General features: G+C 51.3%; 2 protein-coding genes across 2 annotated transcripts; both read right to left on the reverse strand.

Moving 5' to 3' along the window:
• Positions 1–3,783: 3,783 nt before the first annotated feature.
• On the reverse strand, positions 3,784–5,462 carry LOC104303053 (gallinacin-1-like). Its single transcript, XM_009903628.2, has 3 exons — positions 5,388–5,462; positions 4,896–5,022; positions 3,784–3,796 (listed from the first exon to the last, which is right to left on the reverse strand). Exons 1-3 carry the CDS (start codon positions 5,443–5,445, stop codon positions 3,784–3,786), a joined length of 198 nt encoding a protein of 65 aa, XP_009901930.2. The 5' UTR covers positions 5,446–5,462.
• Positions 5,463–14,317: 8,855 nt separating this feature from the next.
• On the reverse strand, positions 14,318–14,899 carry LOC128899423 (ostricacin-2-like). The gene is made up of 2 exons (XM_054178194.1): positions 14,825–14,899; positions 14,318–14,448 (listed from the first exon to the last, which is right to left on the reverse strand). Exons 1-2 carry the CDS (start codon positions 14,880–14,882, stop codon positions 14,318–14,320), a joined length of 189 nt encoding a protein of 62 aa, XP_054034169.1. The 5' UTR covers positions 14,883–14,899.
• Between the last annotated feature and the right edge of the window lie 9,748 nt (positions 14,900–24,647).

Below are 24,647 nucleotides of genomic sequence, written 5' to 3' on the forward strand. Positions count from 1 at the left end.
TTGATGTGATCTCTCTGCAGGCACCAGCCATGAGGATCCTGTACCTGCTCTTCCCCCTCCTGCTTCTGTTGGTGCAGGGTGCTGCAGGTAAGAGAAGAGGCTATGTAATATTTGTGAGGAACTGGCTGGGATGGCTCTGGGCAGTTGAGCAGCCACCATGGCATGTCCTGGACCTCACACTGATCTTTGCCCCCAGGAGCAGGCACTGCCACAGGCAATCAGACTTTTGACTGTGGAACTAAGGATGCTGGATTTAATGATGAGTCCATGACTGATGGTCCATGGAGGCTGAGGTCCAGGGGCAGCACTAACCCCTCTAGAACCACTCACATTTTGCATAGTTCTTTCATGCTCACTGGTTTGGTGTTTTTGATGACCTCCTTCTCTGTGCAGGTTCCTTGCGGTCTCCCAGAAATAAGAAGGAATGTCTCCGAGCCAAAGGCTACTGTGGCTATCTGAAGTGCTCTTTCCCCTATGTCATCAAAGGGGAATGTTCAGCACTCTTTGTTTGTTGCAAAAGGTAAGTTTGGGAAGCAGAAATGTCAGTATGCTGGCAGAAGGAATTGCTGCTGTGTTGAAAACTCCCCACTAGCCAATGGCTCACATCTATACACGCCTGAAGGCAGAGGCCAGAAGATGCTTGGACCTGCTCTGAGTGGGGCTGAAGAAGCCCAAGGCAGTGCCTCCTCACTGTTCCAGGCAGTGCCTCCTCACTCTCCTTCAGTCCCATAAGGCTGCTTCAGGATTTGCAGAGGGCTCTTCCAAGGTAGGTTGTTTCAGTGAACAACATAGAATCATAGAAGGTGACATGTTTCTGTGCTTTCTTCACACAGCATTTGGGGTTGAGAGCTTGAACCATGTGAGCAGGACATCCCTTTTGCTTCTGGCTCCTGCAACCTTCTCCTGATGTCCTCTACCGTCCTTGCCTCTGCCATGGCCAGGTGGTGTGCCAGCTGGAGTAGAAGCTCTGCTGCTGCTGGGTGCTCCTGGGCTGGGGACATCCCATGCTGGGCCTGGTGTGGCTGGGGCAGAAGCTGCTCTTCCTGGCTTGAATAAAGACAAGCAGTTTGGCATTACTGCACGGGGGATGTGTGGCCATTTCTTTGGGACAGAGGATGTGTTGTTCTTGTGGCTCTGCAGGTGGGAGTCAGCTGGTGCTAGGAGAAGTGCTTGGGGATGCTGGGGGTCACCTCTGTGGCTGACCCTGGGGATGCTCTTTCCCCCTGGCAGTGTGATGAGGACACCAAGCCTGACAGTCCCTGTAGGGCAAGGCTGTTTGCTGAGGGTGGCATGGAGCTTCTTTGGGGCTGCTTCCTCCTGCTTCTGTGGGTGGTGAGTGTCCCTTGTCCTCAGCAGCCGCAGCCTGTCCCCGCGGGGTGCTGTGTCCCTCGGGTGGGCATGCACAGTTGCCCACTCAGTGTCCTGAAGGCACAAAAAGCCTCAAAAATGCTCTGAAGCAGAGAGTGGGGCAGGAGCCAGCAGGACTGCTTTTCAGGAAAGTGCCCTGGTTGCTCAGGCTTGTCTGAACATGGCCTGGGGTCCAAGTGGGCCAGGGGGGTGTGCCTTTGGCCACCTTTGGAGGTAACTCATGCTGGAGGTTACAGGGTCAGGTTTGTATCTCTCAATCTTTGTTGTCACTGGCCAGCATGGTCTCAGGAAATCCATAAATACCAGCCCAAAGAGCCAGTGCCTTGCCTTGCAATGGTCCAAACTCTGGGGGAAGTCAGAAGCCTTGCTTGGAATCTGAGCTGTGCTTCAGTTTCCCCAGACACACTGCAAGACCCCTGCTGTAAGGGCTGTAAAGCCCAGGAGCAGGCAGACATGTCCATGGGCAGACAGATGTGTCTTGCCAGGCTGAGAGATGAAGCCCAGGAGGAGCTGAGAGTCCCTGGGACAGTTTTGCTTTATTGGAGGAAGCAAGAAGCACTGCTGCAAAGGTTGCAGCTGAAGAAGCTCTCCAAAGAGGCAAAGCTCCAAAGCCGACAAGCCCTGTAAGCCCTGGCAGCCAGCTCTGTGCTACAAAGCTTTCAGTTACAAAGACTTTGGAGGTGAATAGAGGAATGGAATGGAATGGAATGGAATGGAATGGAATGGAATGGAATAGATCAGGTTGGAAAAAACCTCAAAGATCATCAAGTCCAACCTATCACCCAACACCTCATGACTACTGAACCATGGCACCAAGTGCCATGTCCAGTCCCCTCTTGAACAGTTCCAGTGATGGTGACTCCACCACCTCCCTGGGCAGCACATTACAATGGCCCACAACTCTCTGTGAAGAACTTTCTCCTCGCCTCCAGCCTATACCTCCCCTGGCACAGCTTGAGACTGCGTCCTCTTGTTCTCGTGCTGGTTGCCTGGGAGAAGAGACCAACCTCCTCCTGGCTACAACCTCCCTTCAGGGAGTTGCAGACAGCAATAAGGTCTCCCCTGAGCCTCCTCTTCTCCAGGCTAAGCAATCCCAGCTCCCTCAGCTTCTCCTCACAGGGCTGTGCTCCAAACCCCTCCCCAACTTTGTTGCCCTTCTCTGGGCACATTCAAGTCTCAACGACCTTCTTAAATTAAAGGGCCCAGAACTGGACACAGGACTCAAGGTGTGGCCTAACCAGTGCAGAGTACAGGGCAGTATGACCTCCCTGCTCCTGCTGGCCACACTATTCTTGATGCAGGCCAGGATGCCATTGGCCTTCTTGGCCACCTGGGCACACTGCTGGCTCATGCTTAGCTGGCTGTCAAACAGTACCCCCAGGTCCCTTTCTGCCTGGCTGCTCTCCAGCCACTCTGACCCCAGCCTGTAGCTCTGCATGGGGTTGTTGTGGCCAAAGTACACACCTGGCACTTGGATGTGTTCAATCTCATGCCATTGGATTCTGCCCATCTGTCCAGCCTGTCAAGGTCCCTCTGCTCTAATTGATCAACCTCTGCTCCCAACTTGGTGTCATCTGCAAATTTACTGATGACTGACTCGATCCTCTCATCCAGATCATCAATAAAGATATTGAACAGTAAAGGGGCCATGGGACAGTGAAACAGCTTCACTCTGCTGAGATAAAGGGTGCTCATGATGAATAAATGTGAAGTTAAATGGTATAAAAATGAATGTGAAGAAAAAGGTTCTGAGAAGTCATTGGGAAACTGCTGCTCTGGGTACAGGGCCTGGGAAGCAGACAAGGGCTGATGGTGTGAGGAAAGATCCTGGCTGATGTGGGCACAGCAATATGCTCTGGGGTGAGCTGACAAGGGACACACCACCACATGGGGACAGGCCACGGCTGCTGAGGACAAGGGACACTCACCACCCACAGAAGCAGGAGGAAGCAGCCCCAAAGAAGCTCCATCCCACCCTCAGCAAACAGCCTTGCCCTACAGGGACTGTTAGGCTTGGTGTGCTCATCACACTGCCAGGGGGAAAGAGCATCCCCAAGGTCAGCCACAGAGGTGACCCCCCAGCATCCCCAAGCACTTCTCCTAGCACCAGCTGACTCCCACCTGCAGAGCCACAAGAACAACACATCCTCTGTCCCAAAGAAATGGCCACACATCCCCCGTGCAGTAATGCCAAACTGCTTGTCTTTATTCAAGCCAGGAAGAGCAGCTTCTGCCCCAGCCACACCAGGCCCAGCATGGGATGTCCCCAGCCCAGGAGCACCCAGCAGCAGCAGAGCTTCTACTCCAGCTGGCACACCACCTGGCCATGGCAGAGGCAGGGATGGTAGAGGACATCAGGAGAAGCTTGCAGGAGCCAGAAGCAAAAGGGATGTTCTGCTCACATAGCTGAATCTCTCAACCCCAAGTGCTGTGTGAAGAAAGCAGAGAAACATGTCACCTGTTGTAACTTCCCAAGCCCTTCCCTTCACTCTCCTCCTGCTGCTATCCCAAGCAAATCTATGGTGCAAGAGTGTCTGGCTCCTTGGAGGTGATCCTGCCCTGAATGCAGACAGCTAGGACTCAGGTTGTCTCAGTGTTGGCATCCCTGACCCCAAATCTGTCCAGATACATCAAGAAGAGGATCACATCCTGAAGAGTGTATGAAGCAGAGTGTGGCCAGCAGATGGAAGGAGGTTCTCCTCCCCCTCTGCTCTGCCCTGGTGAGACCTCATCCTGAGGAGTGCATTCAGTTTTGGGCTCCCCAGCTCAAGAGGTGCTCCTCTGGATCTGCTGGAGACAGTCCAGCAGAGGCCTATGAGGATGGTTAGGGGACTGGAGCACTGCCTGTTGAGGAGAGGCTGAGGGACCTGGGGCTTTTTAGTCTGGAAAAGAGAAAACTGAGAGGGGATTTAATCAATGTTTATGAATATCAGAGGGCTGGGGGTCAGGAGGCAGGGGACAGGCTCTGCTCACTTGCTCCCTGTGATAGGATAAGGAGCAATGGGTGGAAGCTACAGCACAGGAGGTTCCATCTCAACACCAGGGGGAACTTCATTACTCTAAGTGTCACAGAGCACTGGAGCAGGCTGCCCAGAGGGGATGTGGAGTCTCCTTCTCTGGTGACTTTCAAGACCCATTTGGATGTGTTCCTGTGTGATCTGAGCTAGATTGTATGGTCCTGTTCTGTCAAGGGATTGGACTCAATGATCTTTTTGGGTCCATTCCAACCCCTGACATTGTGTGATCCTGTGATTCTGTGAACCTTCTATGGTTCTATATTGTTCACTGAAACAGCCTAGCTTAGAAGAGCCCTCTGCAAAGCCTGAAGGAGCCTTATGGGACTGAAGGAGAATGAGGAGGCACTGCCTGACCTTGGGCTTCTTCAGCCCCACTCAGAGCAGGTCCAAGCATCTTCTGGCCTCTGCCTTCAGGCGTGTATAGATGTGAGCCATTAGCTAGTGGGGAGTTTTCAACACAGCAGCAATTCCTTCTGCCAGCACAGTGACGTCTCTACTTCCCAAACTTACATTTTGCAACAAAAGTAAAGCGTTGAACATTTCCCAGTGATGGTGGAGCCAGAAGGGCAACTCAGAAGCGCACAGAAGCCGTTTGCTCGCTTACATTGTCGCTCATTCTTCGGACCCCGCAAGGAACCTGCACAGAGAAGGAGGTCATCAAAAACACCAAACCAGTGAGCATGAAATAACTATGCAAAATGTGAGTGGTTCTAGAGGGGCTGGTGCTGCTCCTGGATCTCAGCCTCCACCATGGACTCATCATTAAATCCAGCATCCTTAGTTCCACAGTCAAAAGTCTGATTGCCTGTGGCAGTGCCTGCTCCTGGGGGCAAAGATCAGTGTGAGGTCCAGGACATGCCATGGTGGCTGCTCAACTGCCCAGAGCCATCCCAGCCAGTTCCTCACAAATATTACATAGCCTGAAAAATCTCCTCACTTCCTAAGGGAAGGGAAACCCCACTTATGGGTTCACACTTCATCCCTTCCGCCCTCTTCTCTTACCTGCAGCACCCTGCACCAACAGAAGCAGGAGGGGGAAGAGCAGGTACAGGATCCTCATGGCTGGTGCCTGTCCCAAGGGCTGCAGAGAGATCACATCAAGACAATCAAGAAAGGACATGGACAAAGCTGGGCATTGGTGATGAGCCAAAACCAAGCACAAGGACATCCTCAACTAAATCAGGTTGCCCAGAGCCCTGTAAAGCCTCACCTTCACTATCTCCAGGAACGGGGCCCCAGCAACCTCCCTGTGCAACCTGTTCCAGGGGTCCACTACCCTTAGGGTGAAGAACTTGTTCCTAACAGCCAATCTAAATCTGCTCTGCTCTAGTGTGAAGCCATTGCCCCTTGTCCTATCACCTCAGGCCCTTGTAAACAGCCTCTTTCCATCCTTCTTGTAAGCCTTCTTCAAGCACTGGAAGGCAGCTATTAGGTTTCTCTGGAGACCTAATGATCCAGTCCAACCTCCTGCTAGTGCAGGATCGCCTGTGCCAGACCACACAGGAATGCATCCAGACAGGTCTTGAGTATCTCCAGAGAGAGAGACTCCACAATCCCACCCTGGGCAGCCTGTTCCACTGTTCCATCATCCTCACAATGCAAAACTTTTCCCTCATGTTCCCCTAGGGCCTTCTCCCCTTCACTGCTCTCCAACAGGTCAGACCTCAACCTGTGCTCTTCCCTGGGGTTGTTCTTTCCCAGGTGCAAGACTCTACCCTTGCCCTTGTTGAACTTCATGAAGTTCCCCCTGCCCAGCTCTCCAGCCTGACTAAGTCTTGCTGACTCAGAAGAATCTTTGCCTTCTTCTCAGCTCATCCAGATAGTTTCCTTACAACCCAGACTGGAGGATTCCTCTCTACTTACTGCTCTTTTGCTCAGAACACCACCCAGTGACATTCAGATTAGAAGGCAAGAGAACTTACTTCTGCACTTTCCCAGCCTTGGCTCAGAGTGCAGCAAGGCAGCAGCAGGCTGTAGCAATCCAGGCAGGAATCAGCTGCAGCCAGAAGCCTGAGGGTCCCTTTGCCCAAAGCCCCCTGGTTTTACAAGGTTTCCTGTGGGTGGGACATGCACTTACTCCCACCAGCCCTATAGCTCCTTGGCCAATGAGAAAGTGCTCCATCTGCATGGAGCTGGAGGACTTGCATCTTGCTCCTCTCTGAGGCAACAGGAGAGGCTGAGGAGGGTCCTGGGGGCTGTTGCAATCTGCACCGTTATCATCCTCATGCAACAGCTCTTGTGACACCCAGCTGCACAGCAGGGCCAGGAGCAGTGCTGGATGGCTGAAACAGCTTTGGGATGGAGAAAGCAGCTGCCTGGGGCAGGCAACAGCCCCAGCCCAGTCAGAGGCAAAAAAGGGAGTCCTTCTTTGTCTCTTCCTCTCTCATAATCACCTTGAGTGTGATGTGTTGAACATGACCAACCAGTGTGCCCAGGTGGCCAAGAAGGCCAATGGCATCCTGGCCTGCATCAGGAATAGTGTGGCCAGCAGGAGCAGGGAGGTCATTCTGCCCTGTACTCAGCACTGGTTAGGCTACACCTTGAGTCCTGTGTCCAGCTCAGGGATCCTCAGTTTAGGAAAGATGTTGAGTTGCTGGAAGGTGTCCAGAGAAGGGCAACAAAGCTGGGGAGGGGTTTGGAGCAGAGCCCTGTGAGGAGAGGCTCAGGGTGCTGGGGTTGTTTCTCCTCAAGAAGAGGAGGCTCAGGGGAGACCTTCTTGCTCTCTCCAGCTCCCTGAAGGGAGGTTGTAGCCAGGTGGGGGTTGGTCTCTTCTCCCAAGGAACCAGCACCAGAACAAGAGGACACAGTCTCAGGCTGTGCCAGGGGAGATAAAGGTTGTATGTTAGGACGAAGTTCTTCAGAGAAAGAGAGATTGGCCATTGGAATGTGCTGCCCAGGGAGGTGGTGGAGTCACCAACACTGGAAGTGTTAAGGAGAGGCAGGATGGGACACCTGGTGCCATGGAGTAGTTGATGAGATGGTGTTGGGTGATAGGTTGGACTTGATGATCACAAAGGTCTTTTGCAATCAAGTTAATTCTATTCTATTCTATTCTATTCTATTCTATTCTATTCTATTCTATTCTATTCTATTCTATTCTATTCCATTCCATTCCATTCCATTCCATTCCATTCCATTCCATTCCATCCCATCCCATCCCATCCCATCCCATTCCATTCCATTCCATTCCATTCCATTCCATTCCATTCCATTCCATTCCATTCCATTCCATTCCATTCCATTCCATTCCTCTATTCACCTCCAAAGGCTTTGTAACTGAAAGCTTTGTAGCACAGAGCTGGCTGCCAGGGCTTACAGGGCTTGTCGGCTTTGGAGCTTTGCCTCTTTGGAGAGCTTCTTCAGCTGCAACCTTTGCAGCAGTGCTTCTTGCTTCCTCCAATAAAGCAAAACTGTCCCAGGGACTCTCAGCTCCTCCTGGGCTTCGTCTCTCAGCCTGGCAAGACACATCTGTCTGCCCATGGACATGTCTGCCTGCTCCTGGGCTTTACAGCCCTTACAGTAGGGGTCTTGCAGTGTGTCTGGGGAAACTGAAGCACAGCTCAGATTCCAAGCAAGGCTTCTGACTTCCCCCAGAGTTTGGACCATTGCAAGGCAAGGCACTGGCTCTTTGGGCTGGTATTTATGGAATTCCTGAGACCATGCTGGCCAGTGACAACAAAGATTGAGCGATACAAACCTGACCCTGTAACCTCCAGCATGAGTTACCTCCAAAGGTGGCCAAAGGCACACCCCCCTGGCCCACTTGGACCCCAGGCCATGTTCAGACAAGCCTGGGCAACCAGGGCACTTTCCTGAAAAGCAGACCTGCTGGCTCCTGCCCCACTCTCTGCTTCAGAGCATTTTTGAGGCTTTTTGTGCCTTCAGGACACTGAGTGGGCAACTGTGCATGCCCACCCGAGGGACACAGCACCCCGCGGGGACAGGCTGCGGCTGCTGAGGACAAGGGACACTCACCACCCACAGAAGCAGGAGGAAGCAGCCCCAAAGAAGCTCCATGCCACCCTCAGCAAACAGCCTTGCCCTACAGGGACTGTCAGGCTTGGTGTCCTCATCACACTGCCAGGGGGAAAGAGCATCCCCAGGGTCAGCCACAGAGGTAACCCCCAGCATCCCCAAGCACTTCTCCTAGCACCAGCTGACTCCCACCTGCAGAGCCACAAGAACAACACATCCTCTGTCCCAAAGAAATGGCCACACATCCCCCGTGCAGTAATGCCAAACTGCTTGTCTTTATTCAAGCCAGGAAGAGCAGCTTCTGCCCCAGCCACACCAGGCCCAGCATGGGATGTCCCCAGCCCAGGAGCACCCAGCAGCAGCAGAGCTTCTACTCCAGCTGGCACACCACCTGGCCATGGCAGAGGCAAGGACGGTAGAGGACATCAGGAGAAGCTTGCAGGAGCCAGAAGCAAAAGGGATGTCCTGCTCACATGGTTCAAGCTCTCAACCCCAAATGCTGTGTGAAGAAAGCAGAGAAACATGTCACCTGTTGTAACTTCCCAGTCCCTTCCCTTCACTCTCCTCCAGCCCTGCTGCTATCCCAAGCAAATCTATGGTGCAAGAGTGTCTGGCTCCTTGGAGGTGATCCTGCCCTGAATGCAGACAGCTAGGACTCAGGTTGTCTCAGTGTTGGCATCCCTGACCCCAAATCTTTCCAGATACATCAAGAAGAGGATCACATCCTGAAGATCCTGCTTAGCCTGGAGAGGTGGAGACTCAGGGGTGACCTTATTACTCTCTACAACTACCTGAAGGGAGGTTGTAGACAGACGGATGTTGGTCTCTTCTCCCAGGCGGCCAGTACCAGAACAAGAGGACACAGTCTCAGGCTGCGCCAGGGGAGGTTCAGGCTAGATGTTAGGAAAAAGTTCTATACAGAAAGAGTGATTGCACATTGGAATGGGCTGCCTGGGGAGGTGGTGGAGTCGCCATCACTGGAGGTTTTCAGGAGAAGACTTGATGGGTACTTGGTGCCGTGGGTTAGTTGTTTGGGTGGTGTTGGATTGGTTGATGGGTTGGATGCGGTGATCTTGAAGGTCTCTTCCAAAATGGTTTATTCTATGTATTCTATGTATTCTATTCTAAGAGTGTATGAAGCAGAGTGTGGCCAGCAGATGGAAGGAGGTTCTCCTCCCCCTCTGCTCTGCCCTGGTGAGGCCTCATCCTGAGGAGTGCATTCAGTTTTGGGCTCCCCAGCTCAAGAGGTGCTCCTCTGGATCTGCTGGAGACAGTCCAGCAGAGGCCTGTGAGGATGGTTAGGGGACTGGAGCACTGCCTGTTGAGGAGAGGCTGAGGGACCTGAGGCTTTTTAGTCTGGAAAAGAGAAGACTGAGAGGGGATTTAATCAATGTTTATGAATATCAGAGGGCTGGGGGTCAGGAGCCAGGGGACAGGCTCTGCTCACTTGCTCCCTGTGATAGGATAAGGAGCAATGGGTGGAAGCTACAGCACAGGAGGTTCCATCTCAACACCAGGGGGAACTTCATTACTGTAAGTGTCACAGAGCACTGGAGCAGGCTGCCCAGAGAGGTTGTGGAGTCTCCTCTGGAGACTTTCAAGTCCCATTTGCATGTGTTCCTGTATGACCTGAGCAAGATTATATGGTCCTGCTCTGGCAGAGTGATTGGATTCTATGATCTCTTTGAGTCCATTCCAACCCCTGACATTCTGTGATCCTGTGAATCTCTGAACCTTCTATGATTCTGAGTTGTTCACTGAAACAGCCCAGCTTGGAAGAGCCCTCTGCAAAGCCTGAAGGAGCCTTATGGGACTGAAGGAGAGTGAGGAGGCACTGCCTGACCTTGGGCTTCTTCAGCCCCACTCAGAGCAGGTCCAAGCATCTTCTGGCCTCTGCCTTCAGGCGTGTATAGATGTGAGCCATTAGCTAGTGGGGAGTTTTAAACACAGCAGCAATTCCTTCTGCCAGCACAGTGACATCTCTACTTCTCAAACTTACCTTTTGCAACAAAAGAAAAACCTTGAACATTTCCCACTGACGACAAAGGGGAAAGAGCACTTCAGAAACCCACAGTAGCCTTTGGCTCGGTGACATTCTTTCGTATTTCCTGGAGCCAGAGAGGATCCTGCACAGTGAAGGGGAACAACAGAAAAACCAAACAGTGAGCATGAAATCAGCATGCAAAACTTATGTGATCTTAAAGGGGTTAGTGCTGCCCCTGGACCTCAGCCTCCATGGACCATCACCCATGGACTCATCATTAAATCCAGCATCCTTAGTTCCACAGTCAAAAGTCTGATTGCCTGTGGCAGTGCCTGCTCCTGGGGGCAAAGATCAGTGTGAGGTCCAGGACATGCCATGGTGGCTGCTCAACTGCCCAGAGCCATCCCAGCCAGTTCCTCACAAATATTACATAGCCTGAAAAATCTCCTCACTTCCTAAGGGAAGGGAAACCCCACTTATGGGTTCACACTTCATCCCTTCCGCCCTCTTCTCTTACCTGCAGCACCCTGCACCAACAGAAGCAGGAGGGGGAAGAGCAGGTACAGGATCCTCATGGCTGGTGCCTGTCCCAAGGGCTGCAGAGAGATCACATCAAGACAATCAAGAAAGGACATGGACAAAGCTGGGCATAGGTGATGAGCCAAAACCAAGCACAAGGACATCCTCAACTAAATCAGGTTGCCCAGAGCCCTGTAAAGCCTCACCTTCACTATCTCCAGGAACAGGGCCCCAGCAACCTCCCTGTGCAACCTGTTCCAGGGTTCCACTACCCTTAGGGTGAAGAACTTGTTCCTAACAGCCAATCTAAATCTGCTCCTCTCTAGTGTGAAGCCATTGCCCCTTGTCCTATCACCTCAGGCCCTTGTAAACAGTCTCTCTCCATCCTTCTTGTAAGCCTCCTTCAAGTCTTGTTGACTCAGAAGACTCTTTGCCTTCTTCTCAGCTCGTCCAGATAGTTTCCTTACAACCCAGACTGGAGGATTCCTCTCTACTTACTGCTCTTTTGCTCAGAACACCACCCAGTGACATTCAGATTAGAAGGCAAGAGAACTTACTTCTGCACTTTCCCAGCCTTGGCTCAGAGTGCAGCAAGGCAGCAGCAGGCTGTAGCAATCCAGGCAGGAATCAGCTGCAGCCAGAAGCCTGAGGGTCCCTTTGCCCAAAGCCCCCTGGTTTTACAAGGTTTCCTGTGGGTGGGACATGCACTTACTCCCACCAGCCCTATAGCTCCTTGGCCAATGAGAAAGTGCTCCATCTGCATGGAGCTGGAGGACTTGCATCTTGCTCCTCTCTGAGGCAACAGGAGAGGCTGAGGAGGGTCCTGGGGGCTGTTGCAATCTGCACCGTTATCATCCTCATGCAACAGCTCTTGTGACACCCAGCTGCACAGCAGGGCCAGGAGCAGTGCTGGATGGCTGAAACAGCTTTGGGATGGAGAAAGCAGCTGCCTGGGGCAGGCAACAGCCCCAGCCCAGTCAGAGGCAAAAAAGGGAGTCCTTCTTTGTCTCTTCCTCTCTCATAATCACCTTGAGTGTGATGTGTTGAACATGACCAACCAGTGTGCCCAGGTGGCCAAGAAGGCCAATGGCATCCTGGCCTGCATCAGGAATAGTGTGGCCAGCAGGAGCAGGGAGGTCATTCTGCCCTGTACTCAGCACTGGTTAGGCCACACCTTGAGTCTTGTGTCCAGCTCAGGGATCCTCAGTTTAGGAAAGATGTTGAGTTGCTGGAAGGTGTCCAGAGAAGGGCAACAAAGCTGGGGAGGGGTTTGGAGCAGAGCCCTGTGAGGAGAGGCTCAGGGTGCTGGGGTTGCTTAGCCTGGAGAAGAAGAGGCTCTGGGGAGACCTTCTTGCTGTCTACAATTCCCTGAAGGGAGGTTGTAGCCAGGTGGGGGTTGGTCTCTTCTCCCAAGCAACCAGCACGAGAACAAGAGGACACAGTCTAAAGCTGTGCCAGGGGAGGTATAGGTTGTATGTTAGGAAGAAGTTCTTCATAGAAAAAAGAGATTGGCCATTGGAATGTGCTGCCCAGGGAGGTGGTGGAGTCACCATCACCGGAGGTTTTAGGAGGAGACTGGATGGGACACTTGGTGCCATGGTTTAGTTGATAAGATGGTGTTGGGTGATAGGTTGGACTTGATGATCACAAAGGTCTTTTCCAATCTAGTTAATTCTATTCTGTTCCATTCCATTCCATTCCATTCCATTCCATTCCATTCCATTCCATTCCATTCCATTCCATTCCATTCCATTCCATTCCATTCCATTCCTCTATTCCCCTCCAAAGTCTTTGTAACTGAAAGCTTTGTAGCACAGAGCTGGCTGCCAGGGCTTACAGGGCTTGTCGGCTTTGGAGCTTTGCCTCTTTGGAGAGCTTCTTCAGCTGCAACCTTTGCAGCAGTGCTTCTTGCTTCCTCCAATAAAGCAAAACTGTCCCAGGGACTTTCAGCTCCTCCTGGGCTTCATCTCTCAGCCTGGCAAGACACATCTGTCTGCCCATGGACATGTCTGCCTGCTCCTGGGCTTTACAGCCCTTACAGTAGGGGTCTTGCAGTGTGTCTGGGGAAACTGAAGCACAGCTCAGATTCCAAGCAAGGCTTCTGACTTCCCCCAGAGTTTGGACCATTGCAAGGCAAGGCACTGGCTCTTTGGGCTGGTATTTATGGATTTCCTGAGACCATGCTGGCCAGTGACAACAAAGATTGAGCGATACAAACCTGACCCTGTAACCTCCAGCATGAGTTACCTCCAAAGGTGGCCAAAGGCACACCCCCCTGGCCCACTTGGACCCCAGGCCATGTTCAGACAAGCCTGGGCAACCAGGGCACTTTCCTGAAAAGCAGTCCTGCTGGCTCCTGCCCCACTCTCTGCTTCAGAGCATTTTTGAGGCTTTTTGTGCCTTCAGGACACTGAGTGGGCAACTGTGCATGCCCACCCGAGGGACACAGCACCCCGCGGGGACAGGCTGCGGCTGCTGAGGACAAGGGACACTCACCACCCACAGAAGCAGGAGGAAGCAGCCCCAAAGAAGCTCCATGCCACCCTCAGCAAACAGCCTTGCCCTACAGGGACTGTCAGGCTTGGTGTCCTCATCACACTGCCAGGGGGAAAGAGCATCCCCAGGGTCAGCCACAGAGGTGACCCCCAGCATCCCCAAGCACTTCTCCTAGCACCAGCTGACTCCCACCTGCAGAGCCACAAGAACAACACATCCTCTGTCCCAAAGAAATGGCCACACATCCCCCGTGCAGTAATGCCAAACTGCTTGTCTTTATTCAAGCCAGGAAGAGCAGCTTCTGCCCCAGCCACACCAGGCCCAGCATGGGATGTCCCCAGCCCAGGAGCACCCAGCAGCAGCAGAGCTTCTACTCCAGCTGGCACACCACCTGGCCATGGCAGAGGCAAGGACGGTAGAGGACATCAGGAGAAGCTTGCAGGAGCCAGAAGCAAAAGGGATGTCCTGCTCACATGGTTCAAGCTCTCAACCCCAAGCACTGTGTGAAGAAAGCAGAGAAACATGTCACCTGTTGTAACTTCCCAAGCCCTTCCCTTCACTCTCCTCCTGCTGCTATCCCAAGCAAATCTATGGTGCAAGAGTGTCTGGCTCCTTGGAGGTGATCCTGCCCTGAATGCAGACAGCTAGGACTCAGGTTGTCTCAGTGTTGGCATCCCTGACCCCAAATCTTTCCAGATACATCAAGAAGAGGATCACATCCTGAAGAGTGTATGAAGCAGAGTGTGGCCAGCAGGTGGAGGGAGGTTCTCCTCCCCCTCTGCTCTGCCCTGGTGAGACCTCATCCTGAGGAATGCATTCAGTTTTGGGCTCCTCAGGTCCAAGCATCTTCTGGCCTCTGCCTTCAGGCATGTATAGATGGGAGCAATTAGCTAGTAGGGGGTTTTAAACACAGCAGCAATTCCTTCTGCCAGCACAGTGACTTTTCTGCTTCCCAAACTTACTTTTTGCAACAAAAGAAAAACCTTGAACATTTCCCACTGATGACAAAGGGGAAAGAGCACTTCAGAAACCCACAGTAGCCATTTTCTCGCTCACATTCCTCCTTATTTCCTGGAGCCAGAGAGGATCCTGCACAGTGAAGGGGAACAACAAAAACACCAAACCAGTGAGCATGAAATCACCATGCAAAACTTATGTGATCCTAGAGGGGTTGGTGCTGCCCCTGGACCTCAGCCTCCATGGACCATCAGCCATGGACTCATCATTAAATCCAGCATCCTTAGTTCCACAGTCAAAAGTCTGATTACCTGTGGCAGTGCCTGCTCCTGGGGGCAAAGATCAGTGTGAGGTCCAGGACATGCCATGGTGGCTGCTCAACTGCCCAGAGCCATCCCAGCCAGTTCCTCACAAATATTACATAGCCTGAAAAATCTCCTCACTTCCTAAGGGAAGGGAAACCCCACTTATGGGTTCACACTTCATCCCTTCTGCCCTCTTCTCTTACCTGCAGCACCCTGCACCAACAGAAGCAGGAGGGGGAAGAGCAGGTACAGGATCCTCATGGCTGGTGCCTGTCCCAAGGGCTGCAGAGAGATCACATCAAGACAATCAAGAAAGGACATGGACAAAGCTGGGCATTGGTGATGAGCCAAAACCAAGCACAAGGACATCCTCAACTAAATCAGGTTGCCCAGAGCCCTGTAAAGCCTCACCTTCACTATCTCCAGGAACGGGGCCCCAGCAACCTCCCTGTGCAACCTGTTCCAGGGTTCCACTACCCTTAGGGTGAAGAACTTGTTCCTAACAGCCAATCTAAATCTGCTCTGCTCTAGTGTGAAGCCATTGCCCCTTGTCCTATCACCTCAGGCCCTTGTAAACAGTCTCTCTCCATCCTTCTTGTAAGCCTCCTTCAAGTCTTGTTGACTCAGAAGACTCTTTGCCTTCTTCTCAGCTCATCCAGATAGTTTCCTTACAACCCAGACTGGAGGATTCCTCCCTACTTATTGCTCTTTTGCTCAGAACACCACCCAGTGACATTCAGATTAGAAGGCAAGAGAACTTACTTCTGCACTTTCCCAGCCTTGGCTCAGAGTGCAGCAAGGCAGCAGCAGGCTGTAGCAATCCAGGCAGGAATCAGCTGCAGCCAGAAGCCTGAGGGTCCCTTTGCCCAAAGCCCCCTGGTTTTACAAGGTTTCCTGTGGGTGGGACATGCACTTACTCCCACCAGCCCTATAGCTCCTTGGCCAATGAGAAAGTGCTCCATCTGCATGGAGCTGGAGGACTTGCATCTTGCTCCTCTCTGAGGCAACAGGAGAGGCTGAGGTGGGTCCTGGGGGCTGTTGCAATCTGCACCGTTATCATCCTCATGCAACAGTTCTTGTGACACCCAGCTGCACAGCAGGGCCAGGAGCAGAGCTGGATGGCTGAAACATCTTTGGGATGGAGAAAGCATCTGCCTGGGGCAGGCAACAGCCCCAGCCCAGTCAGAGGCAAAAAAGGGAGTCCTTCTTTGTCTCTTCCTCTCTCATAATTAACCTGAGTGTGATGTGTTGAACATGACCAACCAGTGTGCCCAGGTGGCCAAGAAGGCCAATGGCATCCTGGCCTGCATCAGGAATAGTGTGGCCAGCAGGAGCAGGGAGGTCATTCTGCCCTGTACTCAGCACCGGTTAGGCTACACTTTGAGTCTTGTGTCCAGCTCTGGGATCCTCAGTTTAGGAAAGATGTTGAGTTGCTGGAAGGTGTCCAGAGAAGGGCAACAAAGCTGGGGAGGGGTTTGGAGCACAGCCCTGTGAGGAGAGGCTGAGGGAGCTGGGGTTGCTTAGCCTGGAGAAGAGGAGGCTCAGGGGAGACCTTCTTGCTGTCTGCAACTCCCTGAAGGGAGGTTGTAGCCGGGTGGGGGTTGGTCTCTTCTCCCAAGCAACCAGCACCAGAACAAGAGGACACAGTCTCAGGCTGCGCCAGGGGAGGTTTAGGCTGGAGGTAAAGAGAATGTTCTTCACAGAGAGTTGTTAGCCATTGGAATGTGCTGCCCGGGGAGGTGGTGGAGTCACCATCCCTGAAGGTGTTCAAGAGGGGATTGGACATGTCACTTGGTGCCATGGTTTACTAGTCATGAGGTGTTGGGTGACAGGTTGGACTTGATGAGTTTTGAGGTCTTTTCCAACCTTATGGATTCTATGATTCTTTTGCCCTGTACACCTTGAGTGAGACTGATGGTGCTGTGGAAAGTCACCCCAGAAGTTCAATACAGTAGACACAGAGGGGAAACCTTTGTGTGGGGCATGGGACCATTTGCTGAGATTCTCATGGATGCTTTCTAGAAGGCAGAACATTGAATGTCACCTGCTGGAGTTTTAATGGGTGGTGGGTTTCTAGATTTTTAGCTATGTCTGTTTCTTCTTCCTCAGTGAAAGATTTTGCATAGTAAGGAAAAAAACCCACCCAAAAGGTTTTGAGCATCTGAACACACTCCTACAAATGGAACCTGAGTGTTCCCAACCAGCCTGTCTCTTGGGAGTGGTGAATAAAGTCTTCAGCTCATGTCTGCCAAACCTTGAACAACTTCCTGTCTAAGAAAAGCTCAAAGCAAGAAGCTGTTGGCACTATAAATTGTTGCCCCTCTGGGGTTTGTGTGTCAAAATGCAGGCAGGATCCAGTTCTGGGCCCCTCAGTTTAGGAAAGAAGTTGAGTTGCTGGAACATGTCCAGAGAAAGGCAGCAAAGCTGGGGAGGAGTCTGGAGCGCAGCCCTGTGAGGAGAGGCTGAGGGAGCTGGGGTTGCTTAGCCTGGAGAAGAGGAGGCTCAGGGGAGACCTTCTTGCTGTCTCCAACTCCCTAAAGGGAGGTTGTAGCCAGGAGGGGGTTGGTCTCTTCTCCCAGGCTACCAGCACCAGAACAAGAGGACACAGTCTCAAGCTGTGCCTGGGGATGTTTAGGCTGGAGGTTAGGAATAAATTCTTCCCAGAAAGAGAGATTGCCCATTGGAATGTGCTGCCCAGGGAGGTGGTGGAGTCACCATCACTGGAGGTGTTTAGGAAGAGACTGGATGGGGTGCTTGGTGCCATGGTTTAGTTGATGAGATGGTGTTGGATGATAGGTTGGACTCGATGACCTTGAAGGTCTCTTCCAACCTGGTTTATTCTGTTCTGTCCCCCTTGGCTCATGCAACGAGAGACACCCCTGCCTCAGTGGTGGGAATGCTAAGCAATAACAATTTATTCACACAGGAGAGAAAACAAGGCAGAAGACATTTGCATTTGCTCTGTCTCATAACATTTTGGCATTAAAAATGAAAGGCACAGGAGGCTTCACAGCAGGATCCAGTGGGTTTGGCAGCAGATTCCTAGGTTCAGAAGAGATGTTCACTCTCCAATGGACAGTCCATGAAGTTTTCACAGAGCCCATATTCTACATAAAGAAAGAAACCCCAAAACATTACATGCTGATAGTCCCTCCCTGCTTACTCTCAGCCCATGCATGTTTTCCTCCTGGGTGTAAATGCTTCCCCAATCATCTAATTTCAAGCGTAGTCAAGCTGGGACAGCCCTGTGCACTCATACCTGTGAGCATGAAGACTTTAGGAAAAGCTGGGAGTTAAATTGATACCCCTTGATTCTGAGGTGCTAGAGCCTGTCCAATGAAGGGCAACAAAGCTGGTGAGGGGTCTAGAGAACAAGTGTTATGAGAAGCAACTGAGACAACTGGGGTTGTTTAGCCTGCAGAAAAGGAGGCTGAGGGGAGACCTTCTTGCTCTCTACAACTACCTGAGAGCAGGTTGTAATGAGGTGGGCTCCAGCCTCTTCTCCCAAGTAACAATTGATAGGAAACAGCCTCAAGTTGTGCCAGAGGAAGCTTAGCTCGAAAATGAAGAAGTTTCTTCCTCAAAAGGGTTGTCAAACCCTAGAAGAGGCTGCTCAGGGAGGTGAAGGAGCTATTTAGAAGATGTGTAAATGTGGTGCTGAGGGACATGGATTATTCCTGATGCAGGCCAGGATGCTATTGGCCTCCTTGGCCACCTGGGCACACTGCTGGCTTGTGTTCAACCAGCACCCCCAGGTCCCTCTCTGCCTGGCACACTCTCTCTCCAGCCACTCTGTCCCCAGCCTGTAGTACTGCACGGGGTTGTTGTGTATTTGCTTCCAGCTGAGCTGGTCTGGCAAAGTTAACAGGGCTGTGGGGGTGGAATTCACCTTGAAAGTGAAGAAGGACAGGGGCAAAACCTCCTGAGGATAAGCCTTGCGAGCGTCCAACTTACGATTTGCAGCAGTTTCGGAACCCAAAGCATCTCCCAACTTTAATCAGAGGGACAGGACATTTTCCAAAGTGGCAGGAGCCATTCCTGCAGAAAAGGAGGTCCCGCCGAGGTGAGGACGAACCTACAATGACAACAACGCAGAGCTGTGCTGCCCGCCGGGGCAAGGCACTTGCCAGGACTCAGCACTGGTGAGGCCACAGCTTCAGTCCTGTGTTCTGGGCTCCTGAGTTTAAGAAGGATATTGAGACACCTGAATGCGTCCAGAGAAGGGCAACAAAGCTGGGGAGGGGTTTGGAGCACAGACCTGTGAGGAGAAGCTGAGGGAGCTGGGGTTGCTTAGCCTGGAGAGGAGGAGGCTCAGGGGAGACCTTCTTGCTCTCTACAACTACCTGAAGGGAGGTTGGATCCAGGAAGGGGTTGGTCTCTTCTCCCAGGCAACCAGCACCAGAACAAGAGGACACAGTCTCAAGCTGCACCAAGGGAAGTTTAGGCTGGAGGTGAGGAGAAAATTCTTCATAGAGAGAGTTGTTAGCCATTGGAATGTGCTGCTCAGGGAGGTGGTGGAGTCACCATCCCTGGAGGTGTTCAAACGGGGATTGGACGTGGCACTTGGTGCCATGGTTTAGTCATGAGGTCTGTGGTGACAGCTTGGACTTGATGATCTTTCAGGTCTCTTCCAACCTTGATGATTCTGTGTGTTGAGAAAAGGACTGGATGTGGCACTTGAAGCCATGCTTTAAATTCATCAGGTCTTGGGTGATAGGTTGGACTTGACGATCTCTGAGGTCTTTTCCAACCTCATTGATTCTGATTCAATGCCATGAAAGTTTCCTGCTTGTTAGTGTGGTAGTTTTAGGCTGTGCCAAGGAAAATTTTCCACAGATTGAGTAGAAAAGTGGTAGAATGTCAATAAATTACCATTGGGTGGAAAAGGAGAATAGTGATAAGGTCTAAATAGTTCCATTGGTCTGTGTGCACTTGCAGCCCAGAAAGCCAATCACATCCTGGGCTGAAGCAAGAGAAGTACAGCCAGCATGTCAGGTGAGGTGATTTTCCCCCTCTGCTCTGGTGACTCCACCTGGAATACTGCATCTAGGTCTGGAGCCTCTATTACAGGAAGGATCTAGAGGTGCTGGAATGTGTCCAGAGAAGGACCATGAGGGTGATTAGGGGGCTGGAGCTGCTCTCCTATGAGGACAGACTGAGGGAGTTGGGGCTGTTCAGTCTGGAGAAGGGAAGGCTCCCAGGAGACCTAATTGTGGCCTTCCAGTATCTGAAGGGGGCTACAAGAAAGCTGGGGAGGGACTTTTTAGGGTGTCAGGGAGTGATAGGACTGGGGGGAATGGAATAAAACTAGAAATGGGTAGATTCAGATTGGATGTTAGGAAGAAGTTCTTCCCCATGAGGGTAGTGAGACACTGGCACAGGTTGCCCAGGGAGGTGGTGGAAGCCTCATCCCTGGAGGGTTTTCAGACCAGGCTGGATGTGGCTGTGAGCAACCTGCTGTAGTGTGAGGTGTCCCTGGCCATGGCAGGGGGGTTGGAACTGGCTGATCCTTGAGGTCCCTTCCAACCCTGACAATTCTATGATTAGTAACATAAAGTTAGTTGTGCAAACTAACTCTCTCTCAGCATCTTTGCTCTAGCAGATACTAGTTGGTAGCTTGAGCTTGGCTGTTGCTGGCTTTGGCTGTGTTCTTGTTGTGGCTAAGTACAAGCTGCTCTCTGCCCTTCTTCTTCTCTTGGGGGAAGTAAACAGGGAAAGGGGAAGTTGTTGGTAATCCCCTGGTTTTGTTCAGGGGGGTTCTTGTGCTGTTCATTAATTGCAAATACATGTGAGTATTCTGTACTTTGTACATATTCATTGCATTTCTAATTTCTAGATATCAGTGTGCTTGTAAATGGAGCTTCATTTGCTTTCCATCTGAGCTAGTCTGGCAAATTTGGTTTTGGAGGGTAATCTCAACATTTGGGCACCCTTCCACCACCAGCTCCCCTGTAGGACTGTTTCCCTGTGTTGGTGTCAAGAGGAAGGACTACAGGAAGTGGTTTCACACTGTGCCAGGGAAGGTTTAGGCTGGGTATTAGGAACAACTTCTTCAGTGAAAGGGTTCTCAAACACTGGAATGGTCTGCCCAGGGCAGCACTGGAGGCACCATCTCTGGAGGTGTTCAAGCAGTGTGTGGACCTGGCACTTAGGGACATGGTTTAGTGCTGACCCTTCAGTGCTGGGTTGAGGGGTGAAATGGATGACCTTGGAGGTCTGTTCCAACCAGATATATTCTGTGACACTATGGTCCTGACTAACTCCTGCTCAGTTTCCAGCAACATTAACCAGTAGTGTTTAAAACATGCTAGAAAGTTTACTTCCCCTTCTAGCATTTCTTTTCCATCTTACCTGAAGAAACAGGGAGTGCCAAGAAGAGGAAAGAAAACAGGAGGTAAAGGATCTTCATGACTGCAAATTTGCTGTATTTCCTGTAAGGAAAAGGACCAAGAAAGATGAAAGACAGTCTCTGGGGTCTATAGCCTTCTGAATAGCAGCAATACTGTTTGAATCCAAATGGCAGCTTTAGATCACCTTTTTCTTCTTCACAGTTTCAACAATAACAACCAGTAAGACCCACATGATGTCATAACTGCTGTGAGAGCACCTCTGGGAAAAATTGGAATGGAATGGAATGGAATGGAATGGGATAGAATAGAATAGAATAGAATTAATCAGGTTGGAAAAGACCTTCGAGATTATCAAGTCCATCCTATCATCCAACACTATCTAATCAACTAAACCATGGCACCAATCCTCTTCCTAAACACCTCCAGTGATGGTGACTCCATCACCTCCCTGGGCAGCATATTCCAATGGCCAATCTCTCTTTCTGGGAAGAATTTCTTCCTAACATCCAGCCTAAACCTCCCCTGGCACAGCTTCAGACTGTGTCCTCTTGTTCTGGTGCTGGTAGCCTGGGAGAAGAGACCAACCCCCACCTGGCTACAATGTCCCTTCAGGTAGTTGGAGACAGCAATAAGGCCTCCCCTGAGCCTCTTTTTCCTCAGGCTAAGCAACCCCAGCTCCCTCAGCCTCTCCTCACAGGGCTGTGCTCCAAACCCCTCCCCAGCTTTGTTGCCCTTCTCTGGACACCTTCCGGAAACTCAACATCTATGTTAAAGATGTTGGTCCAAACCAGCTTTGACATCAGGATTAGAATAGAATAGAATAGAATAGACCAGACCAGACCAGGTTGGAAGAGACCTTCAAGATCATCGTGTCCAACCTGTCATCCAACACCACCCAACCAACTAAACCATGGCACCAAGCACCCTGTCAAGTCTCCTCCTGAACACCTCCAGTGATGGCGACTCCACCACCTCCCCGGGCAGCACATTCCAATGGGCTATCACTCTCTCTGTGTTAAACTTCCTCCTAACCTCCAGCCTAAACAGATTTGAACATCTCAGCAGAAACAAATTAGGCAAAGAGAACAGTTCTGAACATGACAAGAAGTTCTTAACATGGAGCCAGAGATCAAATCTCTCTACTGCTTTTCACTGAGGAGCCCACCAGTTTGTCTGGAGCACAGATCCCTCTAAAGTTCCCTGACCTAAACAGAGTTGTTTGGTTTTCTTCTTCCCTAGGAGTAAGCATTCAAGGCATTAGCACATGTTTGATCTATTTATTCACCCTGCAAATAAGATAAACCTCTGAACTTAGGGCTAACAACGCAGAGAGTTAGGGGTTTGATTTCGGGTTGGGTTTTTCACCTGTTGAGGAAAGGCAACAACAGACACTGAAGGAAAGACTGAAAATAATGGAGAAGTTACCAGGTATCAGGCGAGATCAGAAGCCAAACAAGAGCTGCTCGTGGTCCTTTCCCTCCAGAAGGCTTTTGGTCGTGGGGCTGGGAGCCTCTTTTATAAAGTGCTTCCTCAGGGGAGTGTCAGCTGCTGTCTCTTCTCAGCAGGCACACACTGAGCCAATCAAAACATTTCCCTTTTCTTTATTGCTGACTTCTGAGCTAACCAGAATCAAGCTGCTTTTCGTTCCCTAGGTAAAACACCAGGGCTTCTCCCTGCCCCCTGTTGAAACCTTCCTTCTGGGAAATGTCCATCCAGTTGACAGCACATCACAAGTGGTGGTCCCCAGGGCTCAGCACTGGGGCTGCTTCTCTTTCACACTTTCATCAGTGATCTGGGGCTGTTCAGTCTGGAGAAGAGAAGGCTCCGAGGTGACCTTATTATGGCCTTCCAGTATCTGAAGGGGGCCTACAAGAAGGCTGGGGTGGGACTTCTTAGGATATCAGGTAGTGATAGGACTAGGGGGAATGGAATGAAGCTGGAGGTGGGGAGATTCAGACTGGAGGTGAGGAGGAAGTTCTTCCCCATGAGAGTGGTGAAGCCCTGGAATGGGTTGTCCAGGGAGGTGGCTGGGGTGCCATCCCTGGAGGTGTTTAAGCCCAGGCTGGATGAGGCTCTGGCCAGGCTGATCTAGTGTGGGGTGTCCCTGCCCCCATGGCAGGGGGGTTGGAACTAGATGATCCTTGTGGTCCCTTCCAACCCTGACTGATACTGTGATACTATGATCTGCACAAGAGGATTGAGTGCATCCTCAGTAAGTTTGCAGACAACACCAAGTTGGATGAGAGTGTTGATCGGCTTGAGGGTAGGAAGGCTCTGCAGAGGGACCTGGTCAGGCTGGGTCAATGGGCTGAGCCAATTGTATGAGGTTCAGCAAGGCCAAGTGCCAGGTCCTGTGCCTGAGTCACAACAACCTCGTGTAAAGCTTCAAGCTTGGGAAAGAGTGGCTGGAAAGCTGTCCAGGAGAAAAAGACCTGGAGATGTTGGTCCACAGACAGCTGAGTGTGAGCTGGCAGTGAGCCCAGGTGGCCAAAAAGGCCAACAACACTCTGGTTTGTATCAGCAATGGTGTGGCCAGCAGGACTAGCAAAGTAATTGTCCCCCTGTACTCAGCACTGGTGAGGCTTCACCTCAAATACTGGGTTCAGTTTTGAGCCCTTCACTCCAAGAAGGACCTTGAGGTGCTGGAGTGGGTCCAGAGAATAGCAATGAAGCTGGTGAAGGGTCTAGAGCACAAGCCTTATGAGGGACAACTGGTGGTGTTGACCCAGGAGAAAAAGAGTCTCAGCTGAGACCTTACTACCTTCTACTGCTACCTGAAAGGAGGTTGTAGGAAGGTAAGGATTGGTCTCCTCTCCCAGGCAGCAAGAAATGGGACAGGAGGGAAAAGGCTCAAGCTGAGCCAATAGAGGTTCAGATTGGACATCAGGGAAAATCTGTTCACTGAAAGGATTGTCAAGCCCTGGAACAGGCTGCCCAGGGAATTGGTGGAGTCACCATCCCTGGGACATGCTTTAGTGGTGATCTGGCAGTGCTGGGCTAACAGCTGGACTTGAGGGTCTTAAAGGTCTTTTCCAGCAATCCTATGAATTGATGACTCTCTGACAACCTGTGCTGGCTTGAGGTTTGCTCCCAGCATTAACTTATGCCAGACCAGCTCTGTTAGAAGCAAATGAAGCTGTATTTACAAGCAAAGACTGCACTCTACAATGGAATGCAATGAATATGTACAGAATATACAGGAGTTACAACATTGTACAGGTATTTACAATTGGCAAACAACACAAAAACTCCCCTGGTCAAGAGACCAGGGAAAGCTCTCTGCTTCTCCCTCCCTGCCTCCCCTACCCTCCTGTACAAAGGGGACAAGAGAGAGGAGCAGAGAAGTTAGACTTAGCCAGAGCCAGCTGATAAGAGTAGAATAGAATAGAATAGAATAGAATAGAATAGAATAGAATAGAATAGAATAGAATAGAATAGAATAGAATAGAATAGAATAGAATGGGATGGGATGGGATGGGATGGGATGGGATGGGATGGGATGGGATGGGATGGGATGGGATGGGATGGGATGGGATGGGGTAGGATAGGATAGGGTAGGGTAGAATAGAATAGAATAGAATAGAAGAGAATAGAAGAGAATAGAATAGACCAGGTTGGAAAAGACCTTTGAGATCATCAAGTCCAACCTATCACCCAACACCATCTCATCAACTAA

This window comes from Dryobates pubescens, chromosome 3, assembly GCF_014839835.1.
Source record: "Dryobates pubescens isolate bDryPub1 chromosome 3, bDryPub1.pri, whole genome shotgun sequence".
NCBI lineage: Eukaryota > Metazoa > Chordata > Aves > Piciformes > Picidae > Dryobates > Dryobates pubescens.